The 14,446-nt window shown below is 44.4% G+C and overlaps 1 protein-coding gene across 1 annotated transcript in view; it reads left to right on the forward strand.

Moving 5' to 3' along the window:
- Nucleotides 1-14,446, forward strand: part of ABCC2 (ATP binding cassette subfamily C member 2) — a 60,389-nt gene that overhangs the window by 32,530 nt on the left and 13,413 nt on the right. The window contains exons 15-21 of the mRNA XM_021699979.2: nt 280-346; nt 2,186-2,312; nt 4,327-4,503; nt 5,455-5,622; nt 8,515-8,695; nt 13,722-13,845; nt 14,135-14,270. Of these exons, the coding sequence (XP_021555654.1) occupies nt 280-346; nt 2,186-2,312; nt 4,327-4,503; nt 5,455-5,622; nt 8,515-8,695; nt 13,722-13,845; nt 14,135-14,270 (980 nt within the window). The remainder of the gene's footprint in view (nt 1-279; nt 347-2,185; nt 2,313-4,326; nt 4,504-5,454; nt 5,623-8,514; nt 8,696-13,721; nt 13,846-14,134; nt 14,271-14,446) is intronic.

Genomic DNA, 14,446 nt, shown 5'->3' on the forward strand with positions numbered 1-14,446 from the left:
AACAGAGCGCCTGAGAGTGGACCCAGAGTGTCTGCAACTCAGGAATCTGGGTTCCTAACAGGCTTGGACATCTGAGCAAAAGGGCCTTTGTTGGCAGGCCACTTTTGGTCTCACCCTGGGAGGTTTCCTTTGCCTCCTGTTAATGGAGGGGCCAGCACCTGATAGCTGATCTCAGGAGCCGCGGAAGGAAGTGAGGAGGGACACATGAGAGCTGAGAAGGGGCAGACAGACACATGGGGACGTCTGTCTGACTAAAAGAGAGGGCCTTCTTCCCCACAGACAAAGCAGTGCAGTTCTCAGAGGCCTCCTTTACCTGGGACCAGGACTCAGAAGCCACCATCCGAGAGTGAGTTGCCTCCTTTCTATCCTGCTGTTCTTCAGGATTCTCCTTGCCAGTCCTGTTCTTGGGGAAGTCCACATAATAGGGCACATGGGAAATGGGCCATGGGCCCACGTTCAGTTAGAGATCAGTGCAGGCTAAACCCCTGGAGGGACGAGCTGACGGCAAAACTCCGGAGCCTCTCTCCCCATCACGGCCTCTGCCACCAGCCATCTTCCTGTGGGACTGTGCACCTCCAGCAAAAGAGCCCACGAAGCTTTCGTGCTCTGGATTGTGGATGGAGGGGGCGCAGCGCTGGCAAGTGGCCTGGGGCTCTGGTGGGAAAGGATACACACAAGAATCCGGAACCCACTTCAGTTTATTCATTCGTTCAAGAATAGTGATCAAGAATATGGCTTCTTTCCCCAAAATGAACAATGGGAGTTGCCTCTAAGACTCAACTTGAGATCTGGGGTTTGACATCTAAATAACCCATTTCCACATCCCACCTCCTTTGCCCTAAGCCAGCCCTTTCTTGCCATGCTGCTCCTTGCCCAGGAGTTCCCTTATCCACACTTTAGTTCTCCATGGTTTCGGTTACTTGCAGTCAACCTTGGTCTGGAAGGAGGTGATCCTCCTTCTGACCAACAGTCAGAAGGTCAGTAGTAGCCTAACGCTAGGTCACAACGCCTACGTTATTCACCTCCCTTCAGCTCTTCACATAGACATTGTCTCCTCTTGCATCATCATCAGAAGGGTGAGTGCAGTACCACAAGAGAGTAAGACCACATTCACGTACCTTTTATGACAGTATATTGTTCCAATTGTTCCATCTTATTAGTTATTGTTAATCTCTTACTGGGCCTAATTTATAAATTTAACTTTATCATAGGGATGTCTGGATAGGAGAAAACATAGTATATACAGGGTGAGATACATAGCATACACCCAACTCCACTGAACATAGCACACATGATACCCCAGGAAGCTTGTGCAGGCCAGATCTTTCTTCCCAACCCAAAAGATCAGCATACCTTATCTTCTCCCTGTTACACTTAGGACTTGCCACACTTCTCTCTTATTCCTACAGGCTTTGATATGGATTCTGGAACCTGCCCCAGGAGGCATCAGGCCAGGAGCCCCTCCTCTGAACCCTCCCAACCTGAAAGCCTCCCTTTGCAGAGAGAAGACTGGACAGAGCTCCCACTTTGAACTGAACTTCTTTTAGACTTATACTAGCAATGGGAAGGTTCAGAAAGATTGTGAAGTTCCTGATGTTCCAAATATTCTAGGGACTCAAAAATAGGGTGGGCACAGAGTTTCTAGGAGTCCCGCCCAGTGTGTGCCCTTCCCCAGCCAGACACAGCCAGGTCTCCAGGGGACGGGGCAGGGAATCTGTGCCTTCAGCAGGTGTCCCACTGAATGGCTATTCTCATTGAATAGCCAAGTTTGGGAAACACGGATCTATTCCAACCCCATTAGCTCATAAATGAGAGTCCAGAGGAAGTGACTTTCCAAGATCATACAGCTTAGCAGTAGCAGAGTTGAGACTCGAACCCAGGTCTCCAGGCTCCCATTAAGGTCTTGTTCAACGATACCATGTTGGTGCTAAGAGAATTTTTCCAGTTGAAAGCTACAATGGTACAAACAGCTTATATAGTTGGGTAAGTTAGGATTTACTCTCTAGCACTTTAGAGCTTAAAAAAAAAAGTATTAAACACTTCAGAGTCTTCTATATACAAGACAAATTTTCCAATCTTGAAGGAAAATTTCCTAATACCAGACTTCCCATGGACAGTCTGAGAAGTGGCCTGAACTACCCTTGAATAACTCTCCTCATCTCCTTCAAATACTCTTCTTTTTCAGTGTGAACCTGGACATTATGCCAGGCCAATTGGTGGCTGTGGTAGGCACTGTGGGCTCTGGGAAGTCCTCCTTGATGTCAGCGATGCTGGGAGAAATGGAAAATGTCCATGGGCACATCACCATCAAGGTGAGAGAGGATGCCAAGAAGAGTTCTGACATTCAAATGTGGGCCACTTAGTGCTGCTTTCTTGTTTGGGAAAATGCTCTGAGGAGGAGAATCTGATAACCACTGTTGTTGTTTTGCTGTAGGTGCGGTCTTAGAGACATTTGTTAGACTTGTAAACTGTAGATTCTTGCCCCACTCCACACATAGACTCAGACTCTGGGGTAGATTCTAAAAATCTGCATTTTTAATGAGGTTCACAGGTGATTCCCATATGTATACTTCAGATTGAAAACTTATATAGAGCTCTCTTCCTTCAAAGTAGAGGCACCTGGGTGGCTCAGTTGGTTAAGCGTCTGCCTTCAGCTCAGGTCCTGATCCTGGGATCAAGCCCCACGTCCGGCTCCCTGCTCGGCGGGAAGCCTGCTTCTCCCTCTGCCTCTGCCTGCGGCTCCCCCTGCTTGTGCTCTCTCTCTCTGTCAAATAAATAATCTTAGGCAATTCTGCTTTATCTATGTTTCTAAAGTGTCATTAAAAACTTACATAACTTTCAGGGTGCCTGGGTGGCACAGTCGGGTAAGCATCTGCCTTCAGCTCAGGTCATGGTCCCAGAGTCCCAGGATCAAGCCCCAAGTTGGGCTCCCTGCTCAGTAGGGAGTCTGCTCCTCCCTCTGCTCATGTGCTCTCTCTCATAAATAAATAAAATCTTTAAAAAAAAAAACATAATTTTGTAACCTAGGTACCAACAAAACCAATAACAATAACAACAACTAAAACAGCAGCACTGTAAATCACACTCAGCATCACAGTTAGTCCTGGGCCACCTTCCTCCTCCTTTGAGAGCTTGGTCTTTGAGGGCACTTGCTTCAAATACAGAAATTTGATAGAGGGTGTAGACATCTTCATCAATTTTTTTTAACAGAGAATAAATCTTTTCATAGTATCTTTATTAGCACTCTCTGCTTCCCTAGAGAGTTAAATTTAGGGGAAGTTATAAGTACTTGGAATCATTTAACCAGACACTACTTGCATCAAAAAAAAAAAAAAAAGGCATGTCAATAGATTTTTTAGCTTTTTTCCTTAAGAACTTCGTATATTGCTAAGCATTTCTTTTTAATTATGAGAAAGCTTGCCCCTCTGCTTGACACCGACATGCTTAGAAAATTAAGAACTAATGCTTCTTCCACACTATACTGACATTATTCCCTGATTACCAATCACTTATGAGCTAGTTTACATTAAATAAACATGCAGTATAGCAGAACAGACTCTACAGATTAAAATCTATTTCCTAACTCCTTTTTTTTTTTAAGATTTATTTATTTATTTTACAGAAAGTGCATGTGAGCAAGTGGGGGAGGGCTTGATTTCATGACCCTGAGATCAAGACCTGAGCTGAAATCGAGTTGGATGTTTAACCGACTGAGCCACCAGGTGCCCCATGTTTCCTAACTTCTTTTGGGAAGCTTTTTCAAAAAAATGTTTGAGTATAGTTGACACACCATGCTACATTAGTTTCAGGTATATTAGGAAGCTTTTTCTTGCTACCTCATAAGTGAGCTCATTCTCAAACAGAGGCCTTTGTCAGGCTCCATCTCTCTTTGGATATGATCTGCTTCATGCATCAGCCTGGCACCCTAATTCAAATCTCTTGGTTCTTCCTAAAAATGTCATCTATATCATCTCCCCTGTCAGTGTTAGCCCTCTGTTGGTCTTAGGAAACTCACTGGGGTCTGACTAAAACCTTGTTCTAGAAGCAGCTTGTGCGTTCATCCCCCAATTTTTAGGATCATGGCTAGAAAGTGATAGTAAAAATAAAAAAAGGGGGGGGGGTTAAGTGATGAATAGAATATCGAATCTTTCTCCCTGTTTGGTGCAATAAATACAAGCACATTTATAAATATCAGATGCTCAGTTAGCCTAGCATTCATTTTTTCAAATCTAAGTTCTGTTTTTTCCTCCCCATCCTGCCATTCCCTCCTTCAACCCTGCCTTCCTGGAGATACAACTGTCATGTGCTCTGATCCTTCCCATCTAGGGCACCATAGCCTATGTCCCGCAGCAATCCTGGATCCAGAATGGCACCATAAGGGACAACATCCTTTTTGGATCAGAGCTGGATGAAAAGAGATACCAGCAGATTCTGGAAGCCTGTGCCCTCCTCCAAGACTTGGAAGTGCTGCCTGGAGGAGACCTGGCTGAGATTGGAGAGAAGGTACTTGGAACCCCAAGGAACCTTGAAAGGGTGAAGAAATAGCGAAGACAAAAAAGTGAGGATGGTGAAGAGGATGGGAGTAGAAGAGCTTGCCAGTTTGGGTAGTCGGGTTGGAACAAATACCAGAAAACACGAGTTTACACAATATTTGAAACTTAAAATTTTGTAGCTGGACTTGTGTCCTCTAAAAGAAAGCTGATGAGGATCTGAGAGGTTAACTAACCAGTGCCTGGCCCAAGGCTGACCTCACAGGGGGAGGAGCAGAGACGCAGGACCAGAACTTAGGTGTCCTGACTCTACCTCTGGATATGAGTGAAGCCCAGAGAAAGGTCCCGATAATCTCCTTCACACACTTAGAAATTTAGTGTGAATGATTTTCTCAGGTTATTGAATGCCTTTCTTACAAATAGATTTTTAATGACTCTACTGTATCCATTATGTGGTCACAGCATAACTGGTAACATATTTAGGGTGTTTTCAACTTTCCTCCCTATCACTAACAATGAATAGAGCAGTCTCTGGGGGACATGGATCTTCAGATATTAGCAGACTAATGAAGATACGGCTCTAGAATGATTTTGTTCATTAATTCAACATACATTTACTGAGGACCTACTATGTGCCACATACTATTTTAAGTGCTGGAGTTACATCCATGAGTAAAATAGAGAAAATCTGCCCTGGTCTAGCTCTATATTCCTACGGGGCAGGAAACAAAAATCATAAGTAAATCATATAATAGAAAATGGTAATTTGGGCATATATTTAATAATTGGGCCTGAAGTAATTTATTTGAATCAAAGTTATTTATTTATATAGAGGAACTTGTAAGAGTTTAAAGTCCTTGATACCTTATTGAGGCAAATCTCTTCCTTTCCCCTCCTTAATAAATAGTCTCTGTGAAGGCTGAACTATGGAGTAGTGCTTAATAGAAATTATTTTCTTCTTCAGGGTATAAATCTCAGTGGGGGTCAGAAGCAACGGATTAGCCTGGCCAGAGCTATCTATCAGAATTCAGACATCTATGTTCTGGATGACCCCCTGTCAGCCGTGGATGCTCATGTGGGAAAACATATTTTCAATAAGATCTTAGGTCCCAAGGGCCTATTGAAAGGCAAGGTGAGAAACTAAAGCAAAGAAGACCTTGGGGTGGGGAGACACATCTCCTAGGATTGCTGCTATCCTGAAGCAAATTTCCTTATTTACCTGCCTCCTAGGCTGCTGAGGCGTGGTCTCCCAGGAGAGGACCCATGAAACCTCCCATCTTGAGGTCATGGCTTGTGCTGGAACTGGCTAATTTAAGCTTTATTCTGTGGCTCTGACATTGAGCCTCTTAGGATGATCAATTGTGATAAAAGGCACTTTGAGACCTGTGGTATAATAAGACCTATATTTGGTCTTTGTCCCTGATTCCTGGTACAGACCTCCTAACCCTTGGAATTTCCTGAGTAATAGTAGGAGTGGTTTTTGTTCATAAGCCTAAAGAGTGACTTAGGATGTGGCCCCTTGATAGCCTCAGTACAGGGCTGTTGGAGAGAAAGCTCAGGTGATGGGCAGGTTAGAACTTTCAGCCCACCTACAGACCTCTGGGGAGGGAGAGAGGGGCTGAAGACAGGGTTATAAAAATTTGTGAACAATGAGATTCAGAGGGCTTCTGGATTGGTGATGGCGTGAAGGTGCTAAGAGGATGGCACAGGTGGTGAGAGCAGGGAAGCCCCACAGGTGCAGCCCATACCCCCCATACATTGCCCTGTGCATTTCTTCCATTTGACTCTTCTTGAGTTGTATCCTTTACGGCAAGCCGACAAACATAAGTCAAGTGTGTTCTGGAGATCTTATGAGCCATTCTAGCAAGTAATTGTTCACGAGGAAGGGGCTTTATAGCTAGTTGGTCAGAAGTATGGGTGGCCCAAGACTTACAACTGGCATCTGAAGTCCAGTCAGTCTCATGGGACTGAGCCCGTAAGCTGTGGGGTTTGTGCTAATTCTAGGAAGTCAGTGTCAGAATTGAATTGAATTGTTGGACACCTGGTTGGTGTCCAAAAACCTCCCAGAGGACCCAACAACTCACCTCACTGGTGGGACAGAGGTCATCCTGCCGGTATTAGAGCTATGCTCTAAGAAGGCACTTCCCTGGATCCCTTGCAGGACGTAGGAATGCTTATGCCTGGAAGGGATGACTCAACTTGAACATAAAAAAAAAAAGCTAACATTTCTTGAGTATTCATTATGTCCCAGGCCGGTGCTAAGCACTTTGATTGCGTTGCCTCGTTGGTTCTCACAATGCTCCTGAGAGACAGCACAGATAAGGCAGGCAGAACAAGTCACAAGAGCCGGTGGTAGGTGAAGACTAAGCTTTCCTTACCAAGGGCCAGTTAGCACATTTGTCCAGACACAGTGGGCTGACAGAGCCCCTTGATGGTTTGAATGTGTTGCTCACCAACAGCAAGTGTAGGATGAGGGCTGTCAAGAACATCTCCCTCAGCACTGGTCATTAAAACTCCATCTGTGTTTGGCCTGTTTCTTTCAAGATTTTTTGCTCACTACCAGTTAAAGGATAGGTGGGCTGCTGTCCTTCTGAGGGCCTTTGCCTCTCTTGGATCAGTGAGTCAACAGGAACTCACCTTCCCTGCTAGTCCTGGTTCTGGCTCCTGTCCGTAAGCCCTCTTGGCTCCATTCATTCATGAACTGTATACCACTCTGTGCCTGATTTGTTGCAAAGCCTGGGCGTGCACAGATGAAAAGGTCTGGTCCCTGCCCTCAAGTAAACATACAATCTAATGGGAAGATATACAGAAAAGCAAACAATAATATTGTAATACAAGAATTATTTTAGGGCGCCTGGGTGGCTCAGTTGGTTAAGCGACTGCCTTCAGCTCAGGTCATGATCCCAGGGTCCTGGGATCGAGTCCCACATCTGGCTCCCTGCTCTGCGGGAAGCCTGCTTCTCCCTCTCCCACTCCCCCTGCTTGTGTTCCCTCTCTCGCTGTGTCTCTCTCTGTCAAATAAATAAATAAAATCTTTAAAAAAAAAAAAAAAAAAAAAAAAAAAAAAAAAGAATTATTTTAATGGCAGTCTATACAAACTACAATAGAAGCTTCAGAGGGATACCCAAGTCTTACCTGGGGACTCAGGAAAGGCTCTCAGAAGAGTTGGCTTTGAGCAGAGACTGGGAGGGTAAGCATTTCCTGGGTCTTCCAGATAAGAGGGATCTACTCTCTGTGGGGCTATGAAGTAGAGAGCAGAGGCGGTGGCTTGGGTTATCTCTCCAGAGGCCCTTTCAACCCCATGACCCTTGTCTGAACTGCATTTCTGATCCATGAGCCTTTGTCTTTCTCCGACTGGAGTCCCTTCTTCATTGGTTGGTGTGGTTAAAAAATACACAGGAATACAAGGGATGCCAAGTCTCCCACACCAGGGAGGGCCTGAGCTGAAGACAAAGTTTGATGCCCCTACAGTTTCTCTAATGTGCTGAAAGAATCTGAGCAGCTCTTGTTAGTTCAGTTGGTTAGCTGGTTATTTGAAGGGGAAGTTAGTTAGCTAGTTATTAGGTTTGTATGCATCGGTTATATTGATAGGCTTTGATCTCAAGTGACATTCCTAAGCTCCCAGGAAGCTGGAAGAATGTGTGTAGGACAAACCTCGATGTCACTACAGGAAAATAACTGAATAGATCCACAAGGGAAGGAGTCTCATCTTACACACAGGGTCTGGTGTTAGGATGAGGTACTGGGAAGGAAAGAGGAAGTAAAAGAGGTCAAATGGTCAGGGCTACATTCAGCTCTACAGTGAATTAAGATGACTGTTTTTCTTTTTCTCTCTCTTTTTTTTAAGAGCAAGCCAAGGAAAGTGGTAGACATTCTGGGTAATTGGAAGTTAGCTACTCATAGGAGAAGTTAGCTAACCCAAGGAGATTACTTCCTTTCCTTTTCAAGAGCAAGCCAAGGATGGTTGTGGACAGAGAATCTCACAGTGGGAAGGCAGTGGTACAACTTACTGTTGTTTTTTCAGACTCGACTCTTGGTGACGCATAGCATTCACTTTCTTCCCCAAGTGGACGAGATCGTGGTTCTGGGGAATGGCACCATCTTGGAGAAGGGATCCTACAGCACTCTGCTGGCCAAGAAAGGATCGTTTGCTAAGATTCTGAAGACATTCACAAAACAGACTAGTCCTGTGGAAGAGGCCACAGGTATGTAAGGAAGATTGGAACAAAATAAAGCTTGGGTATGGAAAGGGTAGGAGTGATAAACTGCTATTTACTTCCTGAACTATTAAGTATCCAGTAGATTAGATTTGGAAGTGAATTATCCAGAGATCCAAAATCTGTTCTTTCTGTATTATGTCTCTGTAAAGAAACACAGACATAGAAACTCTGTGCCTGAGCCAAACTGGGGGCTCATCTTGCTCATATGGTCTCTGACATGCAGTTGATGGACACTAGAAGGGCATGACTAAAGATTTAGGGTGATTAGCCCTTGTGGAAAAAACACTAGTGGCATCAGGGGCCCCTTTTTAGGGGTGCTGTGCTTCTATTGATTCAAATGACACATCCCACCCCACCTACCCTGAATCCACTAAAACCACTTCCTGGACAGCTTTATAGGCTGGTACTAACAGTGTACTGCAAAATTCTTGATAAGCCCTAACAAAGGCATCTTGACCAATATACCAAAAACCACTGGGTGTTTCAAATCAGGAAAGATCATGGCAGTTGCATGGTCTCACAGTATACCACAGGAACAGACCCTAATACCACCACCACTGGGGTCATCAATTAGTTCTAGTCAGCAATGGCCCTGATCCCTGAGGACCTTCCCAAGAATCTGCCAACAGTAGTCCTGTACATAGTTCTAGGTATCTGCTTCGGGTAGCAGTCACCAGCAGGAGATCAAGCCTGAGAAAGCAAGATCTGGAGGGTGCATCCCAAAAGTCAGTTGGGAGAAGGAATAGCTACAGAGCCTGCAAGTGGGGACTCATGCAGGTGTTGAAGTCAGGAAATGTGTTCAAAACCACCCTGGGGAGCACAAGAGATGGAAAGAGAAGTCTAAACCAGAAAGTCTGTAAGTGTGGGGATACGGCAGGAGCAAAGAACAGGATGCTATGGGTGACTGGCAGCCATCCCAGGAAACGGGGGCAGGGGCACCATGAACCAGCAGAAAGAAAGAGGCCAGAATTTTCCATCAGCCCTTATGTACTCTAGGCACTGGCCTGGAGAAAACTAAAAGCCACCTGCTTGGGGACCAAATGTCCCAAGCCAAAGGGCAGTGGCTGATGCTTAATTCCCCTGAGTCATTGCTCAGTCAACCACATCACCAAGACCTGCTCCAACAGTTTCCTTATGCTAAGTCTAGCCTTCCCCCCACCCCCACCCCTGCCGCCTTTGGCCATGATCTGAATTTCTGGATTCTGTTATAAACCCCCATGGGTGGATGTCTCCTTTGAAGAATCCTGTCCTTTATGTACAAAGGTCAGTTTGCAAAACAGCTCATCCAGCCTTTGTTCTGGTAAACACTGATTATCTATTTCTGAGCAATGCCTGGCATGCTGCTGTTGTTGGTTCTGGGACTCAAGGTATAGGCCATGACATGGCAGAATGAAGGGAAGGACAGGAGGGCAAGGTGACCTGTATCAATACTGGTTTGCCGTATTAGTTTCTTAATTAGCTGCCATAGCAAAGCACTACAAACTGAGTGGCTTAAACAATAGACATTTATTTTCTCACCGTTCTGGACGCTAGAAGTCCAAAATCACGGTGTTGGCAGGATTCGTTCTTTCTGAAGGTAATGGGGAAGGACATGTTCCAGGCTTCTCTCCTAGATTCTGGGGCTTTGTTGGCAATCTTTGGCATTTTTGGCTTGTAGACACATCACATTGTTCTCTGCCTTCATCTTCATGTGGTTTGCATGTGTGCATCTACATCCAAATTTCCCCTTTGTATAAGGACATCAGACATAATGCATTAGGGGCCCATCCTACTCCAGTCTGACCTCCTCTTAACTAATTACATCTACAATGAGGCTATTTCCAAATAAGGTCACATTCTGAGGAAATGGAGGTTAGGATTTCAACATATGAATTTGGTGGTGGACACAATTCAGTCTATCACACCAGTCCTCTGACATACCCAAATTCATATCTTTCTCATGTACAAAATACATTCGTACCATCCCGACATCCTCAATGCCTTAATCATTCCAGTATCAACTCTAAGTCCAGAATCTCATCTGAATGTCAATTCAAGGTCCCACATTTCATCATCTAACTCACGCAAATCAGTTGTGAGTGAGACTTGGAGTCTTGGGGCAGAATTCTTCTCCATCTGTCAAGCTGCAAAATCAGATAACTGCTTCAGTAGTAAGACCGGCAGGCATTAGGATAGACATTCCCATTCCAAAGGGAAAGATCAGTAGGAAAAAAGGGGTCATGAATCCCAAGCAAATCTAAAATCTCACAGGGCAAATTCCACCAGATTTTAAGGTTTGATAATGACTTTGTTTGGCCAATGCTGTCTGTTGTTCAGGCTCAACCTGGGCTGGTGGTTTCAAACCCTCCAGCCCTGGGCAGTGGGCCCACCCTCTGGAACTGAGGAGGAGCCAACCCCGGGGTCATGTTTCCCTTTTCTTGGAGGATAGCCCACGTTCACAATTGGATAGCTCTATTGGTACATTTTCTGCCTGTAGAATCCTAGAAGTCTGGCAGGGTCCCTTCATTTAGTCCTGTCTCTGTCCCCTCCAATCCAAGCCGGCAGCATGTCTGCCAAGACGGTCGATCGAATTAAGTCACAGGCTCAATCTCCTTAGTAAATCTGCCCTTGAGCCTTTCTGGTGGATTTTTCATTTTCGTTATTGTACTTTTCTAGAATTTCTATTTTCTTTTTTAAATTTGATCTCTTTATTGATGCTCTCTATTTGATGAGAACTCATACTCTAGATCTTTGACATGGTTTCCTTTTGTTCTTTGAATATATTTATAATAGTCAATTTGAAGTCTTTCTCTGGTAATTCCAACTTACTTCCCAGATGACTGCTTTTTTTTTTTTTCTTCCTGTATATGGTCCCATGCTTTCTTGCTTTGTAGGTCTCACAATTTTTTGTTGAAAACTGGTCACTCTAAATAATGCAACTCTGGAAATAAGATTTTTCTCCCCTCCTTCCCCTGCCAGGATTTGTTGTTGTTCCTCCTGTCTAGTTTTCTGAACTAGTTCTTAGGAAATCTGTATTCTTTGTCATATGTGGCCATGGAAGTCTCCGCTTGGTTGGTCAGCTAATGATTGGACAGAGATTTCCTTAAGGGCCTGGAATCAATAAGTCACTCAGCTTTTTCTGAAAGGCTTTGTGTGCATGTGCACGTGGTGGGAGGGAAGGCATGTCCTTAACACTCCAGCAGGCAGTTCATGATTCTACTTCACCTTTTTGTTTCCTTCTTGCCCAGAGTCTGAAGGTTAGCCAGGGGTAAGAGAATAGGGCCTTCTCACTTCTTTCTTAAGCATGTGCACAGCGCTACCAATGTGTATGGCACTCTAGATTGCTCGGAATACATTAAAAATATCAAAGCTCCCTAAGGGTATCTTTTCCTTTTAAGTTTTTGTTTAGCTTCTTATTTGCCCCAACTGTAATCATCCCTCAGGCAGCTGTGATGTTAAATAGTTGCTGCTGATTATTTAAGCTAACTCCAAGTCCGGGCCAATAAAGACAAGCCCTGTGAATGTGGTTTTCTAGAGAAATGCCAGCCAGGTCAAATAATGACAGTTCTCTAGGGATTGAAACTGGTAACCAAAGGGTTAATGGGACTGGTAACCACAACTGCAACTTTTTACCCAGACCTTTTTCATTTGCCTTTAAATTCCCCTGACTCTCCTCCTTTGGGGAGGCAGATTTGAGGTTTGTCCTCCTATCTCCTCATTTGGCCTCCTCTTGCATAAACCCTTTCCTTGCTGAATACTCAATATCTCAGTGATTGCCTTTGCTGTTTATGGGGCAGACAGACTTGGATTTGGTTCTGGGATGAGGCTTTTGGGACAGTTTTGAACACATTCTGTTCCCTCCAGCAGTTAGGAGGCTGCTGATTTTTTGTAGTTACTATGTTTGTAAGGTTATTAATATTCTAGGCTCCAGCAGATCTAAGGGAAGAGGGGATGGGAATGGGGTAAACTATCACAAAACTTATTGTTCTTACTGAGATTTAGCCATTTTTCTTAAATAAATGTTCCTTGGATTGTTGCAAGACTGGTTAATTTCAGAGTTATAAAGTTGATTTTAATAATATTTTGCCATTGCTTTTATGGAGTTACCAATTTCCAGAAGTCCTTACCATTGCCACTGATGCCCAGGCTGTTTTACATTTTATTTTTAATTTTAAAAATTTATTTCTTATTGCAGCATATGTTTTTAAAATGTTTTAAATTCAGGGGCGCCTGGGTGGCTCAGTCAGTTAAGCGTCCGACTCGATTTCAGCTCAGGTCATGATCTCAGGGCTGTGGGATCGAATCCCATGTTGGGCTCCATGCTGGGCCTGGGGCTTGTTTGGAATTCTCTCCCTCCCTCTCTCTCTCTGTCTCTCCCTCTCCCTCTCTAAAAGGAAAAGGAATAAAAATAAACAATGTTTTAAATTCATAAAACTTTGTAAAGTTATTTGAAATTCAAGAACATTTTTCGGGCGCCTGGGTGGCTCAGTTGGTTAAGCGACTGCCTTCGGCTCAGGTCATGATCCCGGAGTCCTGGGATCAAGTCCCACATCGGGCTCCCGGCTCGGCGGGGAGCCTGCTTCTCCCTCTGACCCTATCCCCTCTCATGCTGTTTCTCTCTCTCTCTCTCTCTCTCAAATAAATAAAAATTAAAAATTAAAAAAAAAAAAAGAACATTTTTCATTTACGCTCACCTCTTTAGTCAATTCTGAGAATTGGGACTCTTCTGCTTATCTACTATGACCCTTAAAAAGTTCTTTTCCTGCTGCAAAGAAACTGAGAAGCTTCTGGGAATATTTCTCTCCTTTTGACCATTTTCTCTTCTTCTAGAAACTCCTCTCTCCTTTATCCTGGTATTTCTCAACGAGAAGATGTACTAATCAGTAATATTCCTGGAGCAAAATTACCAGCCTGTGTGTACATCTGGGATCTCTTGCTCAGGGGCCAGCAAGATCAGAAAAGAATTCTCCTTGTTCATAGAACTTTGCAGCTCTATGTCGCCATCTCCCTAACCTTTGATGTATCTCCCTAGTCAAAGAGGACACTGAAGAAGAAGATGACTGTGGGCTGATGCCCAGTGTGGAGGAAATCCCTGAGGATGTGGCCTCCTTAACCATGAAACGAGAGAACAGTCTTCGTCAAATACTCAGTCGCAAGTTGGTCATTTCGTCAACTGGCAGCCTTTGTCACTTCCATATTTCCACTTGATCATTCTCTTTTTATCTGTGGGCTTTTCCTGAGGGAGGGGACCCCGGGACACTCCCAGCTCTTGCTTTGTTTCTTTGAATGAAGAGGAGAGGAGGGGTGGGGTGGCGTGTTTCCCCAGAGCTGTCTGTTCTGAAATGCACTTCAATGTAAGGAGAGCGACTGTGACATGTGCTTGCAAGAAGACCCCAGGATGTGCCTGCACACTCAAGAATGTGTTCCTCCCTCTCAATTTCTCAGTTCTAGGTCCAATAGCAGGCATCGGAAATCCCTAAGAAACTCTTTGAAAACTCGGAATGTGAACACCCTGAAGGAGGAGGAAGAACCGGTGAAAGGACAGAAACTAATTAAGAAGGAATTCATACAAACTGGGAAGGTGAGCACCACAATAAAAAGTACCATTTGTGGTGATCTATAAGGCTTGGGATCTGAACATTTTAAAGTTTGATGACTTGAATACATACCTACAGGAGGGATAGGTCTCGTGTGCCTTGCAAATCATTAAATTCGTCATTGAAATGTTGGTAGAGGCTTTGGGCTTTCTATCAAATC

This window comes from Neomonachus schauinslandi, chromosome 6 (genome assembly GCF_002201575.2).
Source record: "Neomonachus schauinslandi chromosome 6, ASM220157v2, whole genome shotgun sequence".
Lineage (NCBI taxonomy): Eukaryota > Metazoa > Chordata > Mammalia > Carnivora > Phocidae > Neomonachus > Neomonachus schauinslandi.